The sequence below is a fragment of the Lutra lutra genome, chromosome 9, assembly GCF_902655055.1.
Source record: "Lutra lutra chromosome 9, mLutLut1.2, whole genome shotgun sequence".
In the NCBI taxonomy this organism is placed as follows: domain Eukaryota; kingdom Metazoa; phylum Chordata; class Mammalia; order Carnivora; family Mustelidae; genus Lutra; species Lutra lutra.
The window spans coordinates 20,547,680-20,568,141 of NC_062286.1; the positions used below are offsets into that span (position 1 = coordinate 20,547,680).

General features: G+C 41.8%; 1 protein-coding gene across 1 annotated transcript in view; it reads left to right on the forward strand.

The window, feature by feature from the left end:
• RAB10 (RAB10, member RAS oncogene family) overlaps positions 1–9,272 on the forward strand; it is a 90,071-nt gene extending 80,799 nt beyond the window's left edge. The window contains exons 4-6 of the mRNA XM_047744876.1: positions 1,208–1,297; positions 1,823–1,924; positions 6,720–9,272. Coding sequence (XP_047600832.1) covers positions 1,208–1,297; positions 1,823–1,924; positions 6,720–6,803 — 276 coding nt within the window. The 3' untranslated portion in view covers positions 6,804–9,272. The remainder of the gene's footprint in view (positions 1–1,207; positions 1,298–1,822; positions 1,925–6,719) is intronic.
• The last annotated feature ends 11,190 nt before the right edge of the window (positions 9,273–20,462 follow it).

Sequence of the window (20,462 nt, forward strand, 5' to 3'; positions counted from 1 at the left end):
TCATAAAATTTTTCTCCTATATTTTCTGAGTTTTTTTTAGTTTTAAGTCTATATGTAGGCCTTTGATCCATTTTGAGTTCATTTTTGTATATGGTAGTAAGTTAAGAGTCCAACTTCATTCTTTCCCATGTTAAAATCTGGTATGCCCAACACAACTTTTATTTATTTATCTTTTTAAAGATTTTTACTTATTTATTTGACAGTTTGATATAGAGAGAGTGCAAGTAGACAGAGCAGTAAGCAAAGGGAGAGGGAGAAGCAGGCTCTCCACTGCGCTGGGAGCCCGATGCGAGGCTGGATCCCAGGACCCTGGGATCATGACCTGAGCCAAAGGCAGCCGCTTAACCCACTGAGCCACCCAGGCACCCACCCCCCAGCACCCATTTTTTGAAAAGACTGTTCTTTCCTCCATTGAATGGACTTGGCCCTCTTGTTGAAAATCATTTGATCATACATGCGAGGGATAATTTCTTGGTTCTGTATCCGATGTATTCATGTATATATCTTTATGCCAGTAGCACACTGGTTTGATTATTGCAGCTTTGTAGTAAGTTTTGAAATCAGGAAATAAGCATGAATCTTCTAACTTTGTACTTCTTTTTCAAGATCATTTTTGCTGTTCAGGGTCCCTCAAGGCTATAAATGAATTTTAGGGATGGATTTTTCTATTTGCACAAATGATGTTAGGATTTCAGTGGGGCAAACATTTATTTTTAATTGATTTTTCTGCATGGGATCTTCCTGTGCCCTAGCAGTATAGCCTCTTAAGATTTTAAGAGCTCTGTAGAGGTTTTTGTTTTATTTTGTTTTGTTTTGAGCTCTGTAGAATTTTTGATTCCGGCTTCTGCAGGGTGATACTCATGATCTGAAATCATGATCCAGCTTGGATTTAGATTATGCCTAAGAGATTGCCATTTCAGGTCTTTTGCCCGTATCTTCAGTTTTGGTGAGACTGTCTAGAAACTAGACAGCCTCGTGTTGGGGTAAGATAATATTTGACAGTGTTATGTCTTAGGAATCGTGTTTCTTTTTCTAAGTAATTTGCAAGTTTGTATAGGCTTTTTGCATGGGGTGATTTCAGGGTGATGGTATAAAACTTCCAGATTATAAAAATAACACTGAAAATTGAGAATAATAAAGTCATTTTTAGAGAATATTAAGCTATAAGTCGTGATAAAATGTCAATTAAATCTTCCTTCCATTGTAGCATGCCAATGAAGATGTGGAAAGAATGTTACTAGGAAACAAATGTGATATGGATGATAAAAGAGTTGTACCTAAAGGAAAAGGAGAACAGGTAAAAGCTATGAATGAAACTAATACCCTGTCCTTTCTTTGTGAAGATGGCATGACATTTGATTGTTAGTGGTGGTAATGAGTGTGCTGAGCTCTGCACATTGTTCTATAAGTGCTGCGGGAGACAAGTTATCATGTGAGTGAAGTTTTTCAGTGCCTATCTGACAGGTGTGGGAGAATCAAGCCTTCGGTAGTAGTATCTTTAGCTGTATTTAAACTACAAAGAGGAAAAATAACAAATCAGTGATCCCCAATTTTGTAACTTAAGACTTTAAGCACCTCACTTAGAGTATTTGATGTAAACTCCTGAAGTGAGGACAGGATTCTTTTATTATTATTTTTGTTTGCTTATTTATTTTTGAAAGAACTTGACCATTTGAATTGTGGCCCATTGAAGTACTTTGCTTTATATAACCTAGTAGGGACTGCTGCCTTTAGAATAATATCATTTCCTCCAGGATGCTAAAGTCAACAGTTGGCACCCTGTGCTTGATAATTTTATGATGACATTTTGCTTCTATTTTAGATTGCAAGGGAGCATGGTATTAGATTTTTTGAGACTAGTGCAAAAGCAAATATAAACATCGAAAAGGCTTTCCTCACATTAGCTGAAGATATCCTTCGAAAGGTAAGATCCAAGGTGCCCAGTGTCACAAATCTTTTTTGAAGTACTGGATTAACATATAAAAATTAGATTTGGGTGGTATTGTTCCTAAATGTTTACTTATCACCAGTATCTAACCCTCCTAAAGTGGAGTAGGGACTTGGGGAAGCAGTGAGCCATTAGAAATCTGTAACATCTGGTCAGTGGTAACACTGTCCTGAGCTCCCACACTGACTGTCAGGTCCCCAGTTTCATTCTCCTTTTTTTCAGCTTTTTGTCGGGTCTGTGCTCTTGTGGCTCTTCTGTTTACTTTTGGACTCACTTCTCTCATACATTCTTTGTATTTCCATAGATAATTTCTTAAAATTTAAGATAATAGTTACTGCTACAGAATCACTTTCTTCTATCTATATAGTCATTTCTCAGATATGCCAGTAAAGAACCTGTCTATATTATATAGTGAATAAATGCAATAAGTCCATCCCTATTTTTCATTTAGCCAACCATTTCAATCTGTGATATTTTAAAAATTGCTGAAATATGGTCCCAGGAAATTCATTTTACTTCAGGGTTAGTTTTCTGAATTTAACTTGGGAATCCCCATACCTACCAATATGAGTCGCTTGTAGCAAAATTGGGAATTGATTTTCGTAGTTCTCTTCAAATGAGTAGATATAATATCCAGATTTGGTTCTAAATCCTGAGTTGTCCATTCAGTCTGTGGTATCTTTAAATACACATAAAAACAGAAAAAATCTGACACAACTCCTAATGGAGAAGCAGTTATTGTATAGGAGAAAATTATTTGCTTCTGGCAACCTTTCTATTTTTATAATTGAAATAACAGTATTTTTTCAAAAACCAGTCCCCAAATTAAAAAATACATATATCTGTAAAATATACGCTGTAATAGAGATGGTATCTCAAATATAAATCTAGTGACATTTCAGAGAAATCAAACAACTTCATTTTTTATAGTGAAATGTGGTTATCCATTAACTATAAGTGTGTGTTCAAACCAGAAAAAAAGTCATCATTTATACTGCTATTCACAGTGACTACAAAAGTTGTGCCCTTCCACATCTGCCAGCATCCTGGTATCTATAATATATTGAGTAATAAAAAGCAAGTTAGGATTTAATACGTGTAGTCTGATCTTATTTTTTAATTATATATGATACCAAACACACATGTATTAACATGTGCACACACATGTTTGGTTATGTTCAGCAAATAAAGATCTGGAAGGATCTATATCAAATGTAAATAGTGAGTATTCCAAGTGGGTGATGGAGGTAAGGAGAAGGAGACATAGAATAGAATTACTCAATGACTCTGACATTTATATAGTTTTGTTTAGAAAACTTAACGTATCTTTTTAGTTAAAAAAGAAAAAAAACTTAAAAATTTTAAAATATTCTTCACAGTATGTAAGGTAAAACCCCTTGGAATTTCTTGAGGAATTTTTATATTTTTATATACATTTTTATATTTGAAAATATTCCTGTGAAAAATAAAAATAGAAGCATAGAAAAGTAAGTACTAGATGGACAAGGAAAAACGTTCATATTTTTAATTAAATGAAGGGAGTAACAGGAATAGAAAAATGCTCTTTTAATTAATGGGATACTTTGTATTTCAGAATTTGGTAGGTCACAGTGAAAGATTATTCCAGTACCCACAGAATTTACTACAATACTTGTTGAAATCCCCTTGTCTCTTGTGTTCTTTCTCTTTCTGGATTTTTTTGTTTTCTCCATTGTTTTTGATTTTTTTTCTGTCCACACTGTATCTCTTGATTTTTCTCACTAATCTTGGCATTTAAAAAAAAAGATGCTTATATAGTCTTAAAATCTGCTTGCAAATATGACAGATCTTCCTTGTTACCGTATTAAAGGTTAAAAAGTATGCATTCACTGATAAAGATCTCAGTCTGGTCTGTGTCTTCCCCGTGTAGGCATGCCCCAATGTGGGGTCCCATTTTTTTCTCAATACACATACATATACTTTTTGATGTGGTAAAATTAGAAGTTAAACAGCAAACAATGGGAAATATAGGAATGCTTCCTGACCAGCAGCTTCCTATGCCATGATTTCTCTCCTGACTTAGTAAAAGAAAATTAAATTTTAGAATGAAAGCAATTCAGAACATTTTTAACTTAATTATTTGAATAGGTAATTCATTCTCATGGTTCAAACCTTTAAAATAAAGAGAGTGCAAGTGCAGAGAAGTTTCCCACCACATTCCCCCAGCTCCTCATTCATCCCCCACAGGTAACCAGTGTAATTAACTAACCTCTTAATTTTTAATATATGAGTAAATATTAATATATATTTTTATTCCCACCAACTTTTTCCCCCCATCAACTTCTTTAAAAACAGATAAGGCAACTTGCTATACTCTGTAAAGTAAAAAAATTCCACTTTTTAAATAATTGAATGCTACTCCTACAAGTAGATGTGTCATAATTAAACAGTTTTTCTCAGTGAGGAACATGCAGGTGATTTTTAGCCTTATGATCTCATAAATTGCACTGCAGTGAATAATCTTACATTTAAATCATTTTACAAGCATAGGATTATGTGCAAATATATGAAGGACAGATTCCTAAAAGTGGCCAAAGTGCATGTATGTACATTCTTATTCTGATACATCTTGCCACATGCTGGCATGAGGGTTTTACCCATTTACATTCCTACTAGCAGTGGATGAGAATGTCTGTTTCCTCACACTCTGGCCACGTAATTGATTCTAAGACTTTCAGATCTTTCCCAACCTGACAGGTTAAAAAAAAAAGTAGATTTAATTTGCAGCTCTTTTGGGAGTATGGTGAGCATTTTTAAAGATAGTTTTAAGAACCACTTTTGTATTTTCTTTTCTATAAACTTGTTTTATTCCTTTGCTTACTTTTTTAGTTATTGGCCCTTTTCTTATTCTTAGCTAGGAATGGCTTATATTTATATTGAAATAAACTTGATTAATACTTTGGCTTTAAAATGTTTTACTTTTACATGGGAGAATTCCTTTTTTCAGAGAGTCTCTTTCAAGGATCTAAGTTAAATTGTAAAAGGATAGACAGTGAGTGAGGTGTTAAGTGAAGGAATATAGTGGCCTCCCTGAGTATAAGTACCCATTTTTCCCCCCCAACATCCATGTACTTTTAACTGACCCACACCTGGAAGTTACCAGAGGAGGACTGTTTCCTGTGTAACCATATTCTTTTGCTGTGCGATAGATGCTGAAGGGCTCTTTCTCTTCTATCATTTTTCTCAAGATCTGCAGTAGGAATAAAGTTGGTTGCTCAGGAAAACCCAAAGTTGTTTTTTGGTTTTTTTTTTTTGTTTTTTTTTTTTAAATTTATTTATTTGAGAGACAGAGAGCATGAGAGGGGAGGTCAGAGGGAGAAGCAGACTCCCCATGGAGCTGGGAGCCCGATGTAGGACTCGATCCCAGGTCTCTGGGATCATGACCTGAGCCGAAGGCAGTTGCTTAACCAACTGAGCCACCCAGGCGCCCCTCAAAGTTTTTTTAATGCAAAACTTGTAGCTTTAACATGCAATAAGGAAAAGAATCCCATAAGGCAGTGCGGGTAGGTAGGTGAGCTCAAAGTGCAAGTTGAAATTTCACTTCTATATGAGTTTAAGTAGGACTTCCCTTGAGCTACATGACTTTCCAAAATATTTTAAGTTGTTCCCCCTGGTTTACCTTAACTTATCTTGTTTCATTGAGAAAATACATTCCTAGTTACATCTTAGCTTTTAAAATTTCATTTTTGGTGACCCACTGTTAACAGCCTGGATAAATTTCATAGATTGATACTGAGTAAAGGGAATAATACATAAAAGAATACATAAAACATGGTTCCATGTATTTGAAGGTCAAGAACAGAAAAAAAAAAACAAAACCTAATCTCTGGTGACCAAAACGAGAGTACTGTTTACCTTTAGGAGGGTAGTACTGGCTGGAAAGGGACACAGGGGAGCCTCTGGGGGTATTATGTTCTAAGTTTTGATCTGATAGTTTCACTTTATATACTCAAAATCCATCAAGCACAATTAAGATTTGTATACTTCACTGAATGTAAGCGGTTTCTAAAAAAAAAAAAAATTCCCTTCCTATATACCCTATGGGCTATCCATTGAAAATAGTATATTCTTTTGATTTTAAAAGTAATATTTAGGTTACTGGGGAAATACAGGATTGTTCATAGAAAAAAAATAAAATCACTCGTAAACCCACCATCTAAGGGTTTTCTGCTGTTAACATTTGGTGTCTCTCCTTTTGATTTGTTTTCTATATCCATTTTTACCATTCTGACCTACCCTTTTTCTTCCACTTATCTTTGGCATATCACTATTGAGCTTGCCTTTTTAAATCTGTGGCAGAGCATTACAAACTTCAGTCTCAGAAGGCAAGTAACTAGACAGAAAGGGCTGTTTCACGTCTCTGGGGTTAGACTTGACCCGACATTGGTTTTATACAGATGCCTTTTGATAAAGCTTTTTAAGTACTCGATACTAGACCCCTGGGGGTCAGGGCTAAGAGACAGCAAACCTCTGTGCAAGGGAGAGCAGAAAAGATACTGGAAGCTTTATTCAAGGGATGCCTAGAGGCCTCTAGACATTTCACAGCTTGGAGTCAGCAGGCAAAATGTAGATGGAAAACAAAGCTTCCAGATCTATACTTTGCATGGGAGAGAGAACCTACCTGTGTGACTGGAGTTACTTTTTGTTACCTTTATGAGAATATTTCTGCTGAATCTTGATTTCTCCATAGCAGTGTTTTTCATGGGTTGCTTTCCTTGTGTGTTTGTTCCAGACCCCTGTAAAAGAGCCCAACAGTGAAAATGTAGATATCAGCAGTGGAGGCGGCGTGACAGGCTGGAAGAGCAAATGTTGCTGAGCGTCCTCCCGTCAGTTGCCGTCCACCACCCTGTTTTCTCCTCTTGCTGCAAAATAAACCACTCTGTCCATTTTTAACTCTAAACAGATATTTTTGTTCCTCATCTTAACTCTCCAGTCCCCCTGTTTCATTTGTTCTTTCATCCGTGACTGCTTGCTGACTTTATAATTTTCTTCAAACAAGAAAATGTATAGAAAAATCATGTCTGTGACTTCATTTTTAAATGTACTTGCTCAGCTCACCACTGCATTTCAGTTGTATTATAGTCCAGTTCTTCTTATCAACATTAAAACCTATAGCAATCATTTCAACTCTATTCTGCAAATTGTATAAGAATAAAAGTTAGAATTAACAATTTTATTTTGTACAACAGTGGAATTTTCTGTCCTGGATAATGTGCTTGAGTCCCTATAATCTATAGACATGTGATAGCAAAAGAAACAAAAGCCAGGAAAACACTCATTTTCGCCTTGAATATGTAAATGGGATTAATTTTGTCCTGTGCCTTATGTGGAAAGGAATTTCTTTGGTTTTTCTTTTGTTTGTTTGTTAGTTTGTTTGTTTTGGTGGAAGCATGTGCAGGAGACATACATATCATCCAGACATAAACCATTAAAATGTTCGTGGTTTGCTTGGCTGTAATTTTCAAAGTAGTTACTTGAGGACAAAGGGTAATGCAGAAATGATAGCTTTGGTTTGCTGAGTCTTAATTTTAAGTGGCCTTGATATTTAAAACTATTCCTGCCACCGGTTCTTCTCTTGGGCCACTTTTCCTTGTGTCTGTCTGCCTGCATGCTGCTTTCTTTGCTTCTCCCCCCCCCACACCCAATGGTATGAGTTATTTAAAAACGAAAGGGGCAAACTAGTAGGTTTTTCAAGTTTAACATAAAGTACTGACTTAACTCGCTAAGTAAACTGAAAGATAAATTCTAACTGCCTACTACTATCAAATGTCTTCCCCTCATTTTCTCTCTCCCCTAAAACTTCGGCCCCAGATTCCTCCATTCGCTCTTTTACTTCATGCTCTTCTCCTTCCCTCTTTGTTCCCTTTCTATCCACTGAGTTTATGAAATGGAAGAGTTAATTGCATGCACTAGTGTTTGGAGGGTGTTGTGGTTTGTCTTTCTAATTAGGTGTATAGCCTGTTCACTTTCCTAGAATAAATCTCGTAACCGAAATTTGAGTAGTCTCCATTCTGGCAACTCCTCTAGCAGCTTGGTAGCCCAGTAAAGGTTTGGTTGGTTTGGGTTTCGGTTTTGTTTTAAATGGTGGGAAGGAGGAGTGAAATTTATTACCATGTTTGCCAAATATACTGAGATTTGGCCTTTGAAGAACACTTTTTCAGTGTTAAGTTGTCTTTACCTTAAGATTAGAAATACTTTAGAATATTATTAATTTTAAGTCCTGTCTTCACATCCCTTTGGAAAATGTGTATTACCATGGATTTGGGAAAAGGACAACAAAAGGCTTTTCATGTACAGATAAGATCTCCAGCTGTCTCTAACCCTGTCCTTTTTTCACTTCATTTTCCTACTTTTGCTTCATGGCTTATCATCAGGATAGGGTAAGTTAAGTTTGCTACGCTGCTAGCATCCTAAGATGATACCTTTGTTGAAATAATTGTGAATAGCATGATTCATTTCTAGCAGAGGCTGAGTTTAGGACAGCAGCTTCCATTGAAAAGTCTCTGTGTGTCATGGATAGCATTTTAATGCCCTCTTGGCTCACGTCAACAGCATAGGGACGTATCTGCTGTAAACATCCATGAATTTTTCAGGTAGTGCCCTGAAAACAATTTTATATGCCTCACTGGTTGTTGTTCTTAGGTTTTTCCTTCACTTGACTTTATCATTGTTTACTAGTAAAAGCAGCATTGCCAAATAATCCTTAATTTTCCACTAAAAATAATAATGAAATGATGTTAAGCTTCTTGAAAAGTTATAGGTTAAACCTACTATTGTTAGATTTAATTTTAATGTACGTGTTGCTTTCCTCCGTCTGGAATGTGGCAATAGCTTTTTTATTTTTAACCCTCTTTAATCCTTATTCAATTTAGTGACTTAAGGTTTGAGAGCTAAACACTGGGATTTTTGGGTAAAAAAAAAAAAGACTGACAGTTTGGTTTGCATAATTATAATCGGCATTGTACATAGAAAGGATATGGCTACCTTTTGTTAAATCTGCACTTTCTAAATATCAAAAAAAAAGGGAAATGGAGTATAAATCAATTTTTGTATAACCTGTTTGAAACATGAGTTTTATTTGCTTAATATTAGGGCTTTGCCCCTTTTTCTGTAAGTCTCTTGGGATCCTGTGTAGAAGCTGTTCTCATTAAACACCAAACAGTTAAGTCCATTCTCTGGTACTAGCTACAAATTCGGTTTCATATTCTACTTAACAATTTAAATAAACTGAAATATTTCTAGATGGTCTACTTCTGTTCATATAAAAACAAAACTTGATTTCCAACTGTGTGGCTTGGTTTTCATTTATTTATGGAGTTGAAGATGGAGGATCACCTCTGAAGACAATGCAAAATAGCAAGCTGGATATTAGAGGAGCAGAAATAGAAGGGAAATAACTTTCTCAGCCTAGGGGAAACAGAAAGCAGTGTCAAGAACTATCTTTGGTAAGAAACTAAATAAAAAATGGAAATCTAAGCAGGGTCATCCTGGTGTCAAAAGAGACACCAGTCAGTCATTCCCTAGCCAACAACGCTAGAATGTGCCAAAGGCCAGTTGCTCTGAACACAGCTGATGACCCTGGGGCACCAAGGAAGGCTCCCAGCCCGGAGGTGAATGCTTGTTTTAGCAGTGACCATCCGCTTATCTGACAAAAGTATTTCCAGGTTTGTTTGTCTTTTTTTTTTTTTTAAGATTTTATTTATTTGCGAGAGAGTGAAAGAGAGCATGAATGGGGAGCAGAGGGAGAACCAGACTCCCCCTGAGCAGGGAGCCCGATTTGGGGCTCGATCCCAGGACCCCCCTGGATCATGACCTGAGCCTAAGGCAGAGGCTTAACCTACTGAGCCACCCATTTGCCCCGACAGCTTTGTTTTATATAAAGAAACTTCGTATATAAAGTTTTATAATAAAACAGCTTTGTTTTATATAAAAGCTTAATCCCATATTAGGGCATTATTGGTCAATAGAGATAAAAAAATTTTTTAAAACTTTTATTTATTTGAGAGGGAACACAGGCAGGGGGAGTGAGCGAGGGAGAAGCAGGCCTCCTGCTGAGCAGGGAGCTTGCTGTGGGGCTCAGTCCTGGACTCTGGGATCATGACCTGAGCTGAAGGGAGACGCTTAATGACTGAGCCACCCAGGTGCCCCTAGAGATAAATATTTGTTGACAAGATTATCTCTGCGGGAAGGAGAATGTGTGGAAGTTTTCTCATCCTGCAGTGTCGATAGGAATCCCCTGGAGTGCTTTTACTGCTTCCCCGTTCACTCTCCCAACTTTTACTGTTTTGTGTGTCTAGGGTGAGGCCCATGATTCTCATTCTGAGGCTGGTATAGGAAAATAGAACATGGTCTCTGCCCTTAAATCTGCGATCTCGTTTAGAAAGCAAAACCAGTCATCAGCTAAGCCTATGTAAGAGCCAACGAGGGACGCCTGGCAGGCTGGGCCAGTAGAACATGCAGCTCTTGATCCAGGATCCTGAGTGTAAGCCCTGCATTGGGCGGAGAGCTTACTCTTTTAAAAACAATCAACTAGATGTGATTCGGATTTTAAGTACTGTATTAATAGTTAAGAGCAAGTTCAGTTGATGGGAGTAGTTGGGTTGGCTTTTTGAGGGAATAGGGGACATGAACTGGTTCTTAGGTAAATAGATTGGCTAATGCTAATGGGTAAGGTAAGAAGGGACCACTCGTAAATGTGAAACCGGCTTTGCTTATGTGAGAAACCAGAAGTCCAGCTGTAGATGCTGGGCAATGGGGGAATCCTGTTGAGCCCTCCAGAGTGGTGAGAGCAGTCAGTGTGTGTGAGGAAACCAATTCTAGACTGGAAGGTTCTGGAGATCACATAGGAAGTTAGTAGGTTAATTGAGATTTTAATAGGACCAGGCTAAAACAGCAGAGGGCAATGCAGGGTTTAAGTTCAAGTATGTGAAAGGGAAAGAATACTTTTTGCTTACTAGGGAGTCCACCAGTTACTTGTGACACTTGTCTATGTTCTTTGGGTTATGTACCCAATGACCTGGTGAGACGGTGTATAAAATACCGTTTATTTACAAAAGAAACAGGTTCAGATTAAGTACTTTGGCTAAGGTTGCACATCCCATTGGTGCTGGAGTTAGATTTTGAAACCAAGCCTGAAGCCAGTGCTCATTGTTTTTACCTTCTCCTTATCACAGTTTCTCAGAATAGGGTCTTAAGGTTTGGTTAAAAATATTTTAATGAAGGGGGCGCCTGGGTGGCTCAGTGGGTTAACTCTGCCTTCGGCTCGGGTCATGATCTCGGGGTCCTGGGATCGAGCCCCATATCGGGCTCTCTGCTCAGCAGAGAAGCTTCCCTTCCTCTTTCTCTGCCTACCTGTGATCTCTGTCAAATGAATAAATAAAATCTTTAAAAATATATATATATATTTTAATGAAGGTAATATGGGCTCTGTGCCAGCGCTAACAGAAAGAATTCTAGAGTGTAGTCTTTTTTTTTTTTTTTTAAGATTTTATTTATTTATTTGACAGAAATCACAAGTAGGCAGAGAGGCAGGCAGAGAGAGAGGAGGAAGCAGGCTCCCTGCTGAGCAGAAAGCCCGATTCGGGGCCTGAACCCAGGACCTGGGATCATGACCTGAGCCGAAGGCAGTGGCTTAACCCACTGAGCCACCCAGGCGCCCCTCTAGAGTGTAGTCTTACCTAGTTAATGTAACCATTGAACCTGACTTTGGCCCTTTCTAACAGAGTCATGGCCTTGAAAGTACTTAGACCAGTTAACTACTGTTTTTAGTTTAAACCCATATTCCACCCCTACCACCCTGCCAATTTTATGTTTCCTCCTACTCCAAACCATCTTTGGGCTGAAAGTAAACAGGCAGTTGCTTTTTACATTTCTCTTAATTGGCTTCCTAAGACTAGACTTTAAGGGGCACCTGTGTTAATTAATCACTACCACGAGTAATGGTGGAAGAACTCAAAATACAGGGGAGGGGAAAGAAGGCAGATAGAGTTTATGCCAAATTCTTAGGTGGATTTGAGATCGTTTGTAATAAATGACTAGCAGAGTATAACTTGGTACAAGATTAAGAGTCCTCTAAGGGGGATCGAGGGCTTCGGGCTTTTCCGGGACACTGAATTTGGGTCTGGGGTTTCCAGCACTGAAATAAAGAGAGGTATAGTCCTGTTGCATCTTCAAGAGAGTGGTTGCTAAGAAAAAATCTCTAGCACGAAATTCAGAAATTTCTACCATTAAGGTTTATTGGCCTCCAAAGTGAAGATTTCTCCAATGCAAGTTCATAAAATGCATAAATTTGCTTGTCCTTTTGCTCTATCATTTTTGTGAATTTCCATAAAACAAAAGTACATTGAAAGTCCATGGTGTAGACTTGTAGCTTTCTGGTGAGATGACTTGGTATAGACAGTTTATTTGCTTCTTCAAGAAAGGGTAATTACTGGGGCACCTGGGTGGTTCAGTGGGTTAAAGCCTCTGCCTTCAGCTCAGGTCATGATCCCAGGGTCCTAGGATTGAGCCCCGCATTGGGCTCTCTGCTCAGCAGGGAGCCTGCTTCCTCCTCTCTCTCTCTCTGCCTGCTTCTCTGCCTACTTGTGATCTCCATCTGTCAAATAGATAAAAAAATCTTAAAAAAAAAAAAGGGGTAATTACCATTCTCATTTGATTCTGAAATGATCGCAGCTCATCATTTGACTGGAGCTAGAGCGTAGTCAGTCCAAGATTGAGCTCTCCTGTGAGTGCTTGAAGCGCAGGGTTTTAGAGGTAAGTGGAAAAGGTCCATTTACTTGAGTCCAGATGTGCTGGGGCAGAATGGATATCGCTTTGAAAATGATCGGACTCAGTGGAGAGGCTGTGCACCTGGGCCCCTTCTGAAGTGCTTGGAATATTCCATCAGAGCCGCCTAAGTGTCATGTCGGCAATTACAGAAGCCACGGGTCTGGTAAGTTTTGAAGGCGGATGCCACAGTGGACTGTGGGGAGAGCAAGGGACTGACTTGCCCCAGCCCGGTGCTCAGGGATAACTCAGTTCAGTCTGAAGGCCTCCAGGCTGTGCTCTTCTCTGTGGTGCCTCCCACACATCCCATCGTCTTCATCAACACAGGCCCCTTATGTGTTACCTTGGAAATAAATGTTTGAAGAGAATGATGTGAAAAATCAATTCCTAGGATAGGGATCACTTTTCCAGTTTCAACTCCAGCTCACTCATGTGGGAGGTGATATTACTATTCTTGTTTCTAATCACCCAACTTTGAGACCTCAGCCGATGATGACTCGTGGTCACCTAGTCCTGTTCAGTTTTCCTCCATTATCGCGTGTCTTGCCCTTGACAATCCCACCGCTCTCATTTTGATACTTGGTCCTCTCTTGTAGACCACAGCATTACTTTCCTAACTCGCCACCTAGTGTTGCTGTCCCCCTCATACCCCTTGTCCCTCTTGGACACATCAGAAGGCTCATCTTCGGAACACTCCACTGTCCTGCTTGAGAATGTCCAGTGGCCCCGTTGCCTACAGCAAGGATGTGTCCTGCTTTGATCATGGTTTGTCACCATCCAAGCTTCTAGGGAAATAAAACAGTGAGTTGACCTGGTGCAACAGTTGGGGACCTCCTCCGGGCCCCAGTCCGTGGTATGGCCTTAACTGCCGCCCAAAGTGCCACACAGATTGACTTAGCTATTTGTAGGCCTCAAAACAGGCAACAAATTGCCTCTACCATCCCTTGTCTTAATACCCCTCTGTGCAGTTCTTAGTTGCAAATGGTAAAAACCAACTTGGCCTTATTTAAACAGTAAAGGACATTTCTTAAAAGGAGGTTAAAGTTGCATTTTTATTTCATTTTTTTAAAGATTTTATTTATTTGACAGACAGATCACAAGTAGGCAGAGAGGCAGGCAGGGAGAGGAAGGCAGGCTCCCTGCTGAGCACAGAGCCCGATGCGGGACTCGATCCCAGGACCCTGGGATCACGACCTGAGCCGAAGGCAGAGGCCCTAACCCACTGAGCCACCCAGGCGCCCCTAAAGTTGCATTTTTCTACGAAGGTGGTGGCAGTGACCTGATTCTTTATTTTCCACAAATCCCTCCATAAAAACACAGCAAGTAGGATGGGAAAACCCATGAACAGTGTATACAGCAAAAGCACTTGATAAGGTACCCCACAAACTCCACAAACACAAGCAGGTTGGGGCAAACTTCTGACAGAAACAGGAGCTGCCTCATAATGTCTGTGAAGAAGAAAGCCTAGGGAAGAAACGGGGCATCTGGTGGTTGGAAGAACACCAAAATAACCTGCAAGTACTCGAAAACGCTGCAAGCCCATATTAGAGCAGTGGCTGATACAGGGGTTTGCACAATCCAACAGCAAGTGAGTGCAGGGGTTTACTAGGAACTCAGAAGACTGCAACAGTCCGAGCCCTAAGAAGTTCCCTTTTCCCACTAAAAGAAACCAGAGCTTTGTGAAGAAATGTCAAGAGTCCATGTATGTCACATCAGACAGAGAAGTTCTGGAAATCTAAGGATGTGTCAGTAGGGCTTGGGAGCCAACTTGAAGAGACCCACTCCAGCCAGAGAGCGGACACCTGGAACACATGAGACGTTTATAAACCTATGGGTCCGTAATGATGGAATGTGCACGTGCAGGCGCACACGCTCCTCATCGGTCACTGTCGGAAGTCGCTTGGGCAACAGCTCTCTTCCCCACCACACCCTCCCTGGTAAGTAAAAGAATCCAGAACTTACCTCAGCTTCCTGGTCACTGGTTGACTGAAGAGTAGAGGGGGCCAGAAGAAGCCACTGGGGCATAAAAATGATTTGGAACTGAAGGTTTCTGAATTTCTGAAATCCCTTATCTGCTTAAGAGTTTAGCTTCCTGAATGAACTCACTTGTCCCTGAGGAGCAACTCTGAGCTCTCGGAGAGATTTGTACCGCACCCAAACACGGCGCCACAGGCCTCTTTTACCTCCCGTCCTCCTAAAGGTCCATTTATCCTGCCAAAAAGTCATGTAAACGCCCTTTCTTCCTCTCCTCGCGTAAGAAGTGCTTCTCTGCTCTTCCCTACGAAGGCATATAAGCCCTAAATTAGAAGACACGCAATCTTCTGTGACCGAGCAGATACAGAGTGGATAAAAATCTGCTTTTCTTTCACTAATCTGTCTTTTGTCAGTCTAATTTGCAAGCTTCCGAACAGGGCACCTAGGAGGATAGAGAAAGTTTTTCTTCCCAGTAAATAGTAAACAAGGTGCAGTGTGTCTGTAGAAGTATCCCACCAAAGAAAGAAGAAATGATAGAATATTGCTGTTTTGTAGTTGCTAATGAAGTAATGGGTTTAGGAGTGGTCAATGACTAACATCACAAAGGGAGATCCAACAAAATGGAGACAGCCAAACATTTACGGACCTCTGGACCTCTGACCGCTGACACACTACTCCCCACAGCGAGGCCGTGCCAAAAAAAAAAAAAAATCTCAAACATCAGTCAGATCAAAGTTTTGGTCTAGATCGAACTACCAATTTATAGGAAATGTGAGGACAGAGGAACATCATGAACTACATCAGTCAGCAAACTCCAGCCTGGTAAATGTGACAGGACAACTGAGCCAGTCTCTTCAATTAAATTTCAGTGGAGGGAGAGAGAGAGATTATAAATGAATCAAAGACTGAAAAAAAAAAAAAAAAAAAGGCAAAACTAGTGTATTTAGGGAACTACAGAAAATATAAAGAAAATTAAGGAAATGATTAAAAGTCATAATAGGGATATTCTTAGCAGGGAGGGAGGAGTTATAAATGGTAGGGGATTGGGCTCCTGGGTGGCTCAGTTGGGTAAGTGTTTCTGCTGAGGTCATGGGATCAAGCCCTGCGTCTGGCTCCAGGCTCAGCACGGAGTCTGCTTCAAGATTTTGTCTCTCGGGATCCTGCCTTTGGCTCTGGTCATGATCTCAGGGTTCTGGGATCTAGTCCGGCATGGGGCTTCTTGCTCAGCCGGGAGCCTGCTTCTCCCTCTGCATACTGCTTCGCTCTGCTCATGCTCTGACAAATAAATAAAATCTTTAATAATAAAAAAAAAAAAGATTATGTCTCTTGCTCTCTCTGCCCTTCCTCCCCAAAATAAATAAATAAGTCTTTTAAAAAATGGTAAAGGGCACATGGAGGGATATTCAGGGATAGCAAAATCTGGCATGGATGTTTACAAGGGGGTTTACCTTATAACCATTCATTCATCTGCACATTGGTGTTAGGGGTTTTACAGGGTGTATTATCTTTAATCATAAAGGACTCTGTGTGGGTTTCACATTACATTGGGTAGCTCACGACCTCTAGGGCCAAAGGACGAGTTTCAGAGGCTGTGCCGCCAAGACCACTATTCAAAATCAGGCTTAGCAGAATTGGCCCACTGAGGCTGGACGGCTCCTGCGGCTGGACATCGTGCCCCAGCAATGGTCACTGCCGCCTCTGAGAACAGTATGGCTGCCACCAATGCCAAACTCCTTGTCGAGGTCGGAACGGCGCAGCCCCAGCTTCTTTCAGTAGCTTTTGCTGCGACGTCTAAGATAGTTCAGTTGGTTGGTGACGCCCAGAGCGCATGCCCGTGCCCCAGAGGTGGGGGAAAGAGAGCCTTGCGTGCAGCTTCCATAGCGTGGGGTGGGCTGACTCTCGGTGGGGGCTTCAGGTGGTGGGTGGGGTGACACATGTTCCCCACGTCGGTGATGTTCGAACCTTACCGTGCATCAGAATCACCTGGGAAGCGCTTTAAAAACCCCAACGCCAAGGTTGCACCCAGCCCGATTAACGCAGTATGGGGTGAGACTGGAGTGCGAGCGGTTTTTTGTGGATGAACCAGTGCCTACACCCTTGCGCTGGTTCCGATAAGCCACAGCGGAGTCACCTGGGAGCTTGTTAGAAATGCAGAGTCTCGGCACCCACGCACAGCCCTCCTGAATCAGAACCTGCCTTTAAACCCAAGTCCCAGGCGATGCTTAGTGCGCATGTCCCAGTTTGAGGAGGGCTGAGTCCGACTGTCACTCCAAGGCCAGCCCCAGGAACCCCAGCAAGGGCATTCCTGCAGGGAAGGATTCCCGCTTCTCCCCACCGCCGAGAGCACTTTTGACCGACGTCTCCACCGGGCGTAACTGCCGACTTCCTTGGTTGCCATTAGTTGTCTTCTGCAGGCTCATGTCCTTCCCAGGGTGTACACTCTGGAGGGCAGGGACCCCGTCTCGTGCCCTTTGTGTCTCCACGGTGCTAAGTGCGCTCCTGCCCACGAGGAAAGCGTCGGGGACACGCGGTAAGTGCCGCGGTGACTTCCCTTCTGTTTCTTTCACTCCACTCCCTGAGCCGGAGCTGCACTGGCCTCCTGGTGCCCCCTGCCGCCTTCATGCACGCGCATGTGCATTACAATTTGAAGGCAACTTTGAATATGATTTTTAAAAGAATAAGAATTTTAAAATTCAAGGGGCACCTGGGTGGCTCAGTGGGTTAAGCCGCTGCCTTCGGCTCAGGTCATGATCCCAGGTCCTGGGTTCGAGCCCCACGTCGGGCTTTCTGCTCAGCAGGGAGCCTGCTTCCTCCTCTCTCTCTGCCTGCCTTTCTGCCTACTTGTGATTTCTCTCTGTCAAATAAATAAATAAAATCTTAAAAAAAAAAAAAAAGAATTTTAAAATTCAAGCCTAGGGCCTGTTCCGGATACAGGACAGATGGGTTGACTCCTGTGACTCTCAATTCCCTTTTCTCTAGAAGCGGGGCTAGAAAGCACTCCGAGCCTCAGTTCAGCAGAAATACCTACGCTGCCGGTTCCCCTCTGCTGGATTAACCAAGATCGAACACTTTTAACTCTTCCGGGTTGGCCCGGTAGCTGGGGGGAAATCTATAAATTAAATATAGAGTCACTGGGCCACCTTGTGACCATTTCTTAGAACTGCATGCCTTCATTGGGTCACAAGAAACTTCCTAGAGCTCGTCAGTCTGGAGATCCCATCCTGTAGGATTTTTTTTTTTATTATTAAGATTTTTATTTATTTGACAGAGAAAGATCACAAGTAGGCGGAGCAGCAGGCAGAGAGGGGGAAGCAGGTTCTCCGCTGAGCAGAGAGCCCGAGTAGGGGCTGGATTTCAGGACCCCGAGATCATGACCTGAGGGGAAGGCAGAGGCTTAATCCACTGAGCCACCCAGGCGCTCCATCCTATAGGATTTCTGGTAAGCAGAGCCACGCAAAATTAAGTGGGAGATACAGGCTTCCAGTTACAAGACGGTAAGTCTTGGGAATAAAAGGCACAGCATAGGGCATATAGTCAACGACATTGTCATAGCGCCGCATGGTGACAGATGGGAGCTGCGCACCTGCGGGGAGCATAGCATAACGTATAGATTGACAGAATCACCATGTTGTACCTCTGAAACTAATGTAACATTTTATGTCAACTATACTAAAAAAAATGTTAAAAGGCAGGCAATCTGTGAGAATTAAAAGATTTATGAATGCAAATATTGAACCTAAGTCTTCTAAAAACCGGAGATGGGCAACAGCTGGAGGGGAATCTCCTAGAGCGGAAGTTACAAACTCATCGTTTTCCAAGAGGAGCGCCGATAAGAAGTGAGCAGGCTTGCCCTGAATCCAAGAGTTCCAGGATGTAGGGGCGCCAGGTACCACTGAAATGGCAGGCGTGAGGCAGTAGACAAACGTGGGACCAGTAGGAAGTCTCTGTAAGAGATCCTGGGTGCCCCGGGTGTCCCTGATCATTGCTCGTAGCCAGGAGGTGCTGCCACCCCTCCTGAAGGTTTAGGAGCTGCACAAATGGAACAAGAGGGGCTCCACACTCAATGGCACCAGGCAGACGGAGGGAGAGGTGGGGTGAGGCACGGGGTCCACAGCAGCGGGTTCAGTGAACGGCCACTTCTTGAATGATGGGTTCCTCAGATTCTCTTCGCCTTCTCCCCTCCCTCCCCCCGGTTTTGGCCTCCAGACGTAGGTACCCAGGCAGAAGATTAGGAAGGTCTCTGGAAAACCTGGCCCAAGAGAAAAGAGTGACCAACCGTGTCACTTGGAGGTACACCAACTAAAAGTTCAGCTCCCTGCGGATGGTGCCGTGCTGAAGGTTTCTAGTAACCAAGTCAGACGCACATATGTCAAGTTTCCAAATCTACCTAAAACCTCTGTGAAATCAAACATGAGAAACGTAGACAGTAAAAATGCACATACGTGATACCCAGACTGTACAGATACCTGCCTTCAATCAGATACTCAGGTCTGTGTGGTGACGTAAAAGAAGAAAACAGCTAACAAAGAAACAAGAAAAGGAAATTTAAAAACTGCAAAAACCAAAGAGAAACCTCAAACACACTGTAACGAATATACTTGGGTACGACATGATATTGAATTCATAAAGCAAGAATACGATGCAGGGGCATCCGGCTGGCTCAGGCGGTAGAGCGTGCAAATCTTGATCTCGGGGCTGTTAAGTTCCATGCCAGGAGTGGGGGTAGAGGTCACTTAAGTAAAAAGAGGTGTACCTGGGTGGCTCAGTCGGGTAAACGTCTGCCTCCAGCTCAGGTCATGATCCTGGGGTCCTGGGATCGAGCCCTTTGTTGGGCTCCCTGCTCAGTGGGGAGTCTGCCTCTCCCTCCCCTTCTGCCCTTCTCCCAGCTCATGATCTCTCTCTCTCTGTCAAATAAATAGAATCTTCTAAAAAAATTTTTTTAATTGAATGCTATTAAAAAAGGAGATAGAATTTATTAAAATAAAAACAGTGAACTGAAATAAAAGATTCAAGAGAAGAATTAGAAGGTGAAAGTGAGGGGCGCCTGGTGGCTCAGTGGGTTAAAGCCTCTGCTTTCGGCTCGGGTCATGGTCCCAGAGTCCTGGGATCGAGCCCCACATCGGGCTCTCTGCTCGGCAGGGAGCCTGCTTCCCCCCCTCTCTCTCTGCCTGCCTCTCTGCCTACTTGTGATCGCTCTCTGTCAAATAAATAAATAAAATCATTAAAAAAAAAGTTTAAAAAAAAGAAGGTGAAAGTGAGGGAATCGCCTAGAAATAAAACACACAAACCAGCGGGGGGGGGGGGGGGCATGGAAAAGAGGAGTGGTAGGGAATTCAGAGGGCCAATCCAAAAGCCGAAATCTGATTAATTGGAAGTCCAGAAAAAGAAAGAGGAAGACAGATAGAAAGTGATTGTCGGGGGGCACCTGGGTGGCTCAGATGGTTAAGCATCTGCCTTCGGCTCAGGTCACAATCCTAGGGTCCTGGGATCGAGCCCCGCATCAGACTCCCTGCTCTTGGCGGGAAGCCTGGATCTCTCTCTCCAGCACCCCTGCTTGTGTTCCCTCTCTCACTGTCTCTCTCTGACAAATTAAAAAATCTTAAAAAAAAAATTTAAAAAAAAGTGATTGTTGGGAGAGAGAAGACAAGAAAACTGCCCAGAACTGAGGGATATTAGTCTCCAGATCGAAAGGGCCTAGCCCGGAAGAATGAAAAATTACTGCACCAAGTAATGTCAT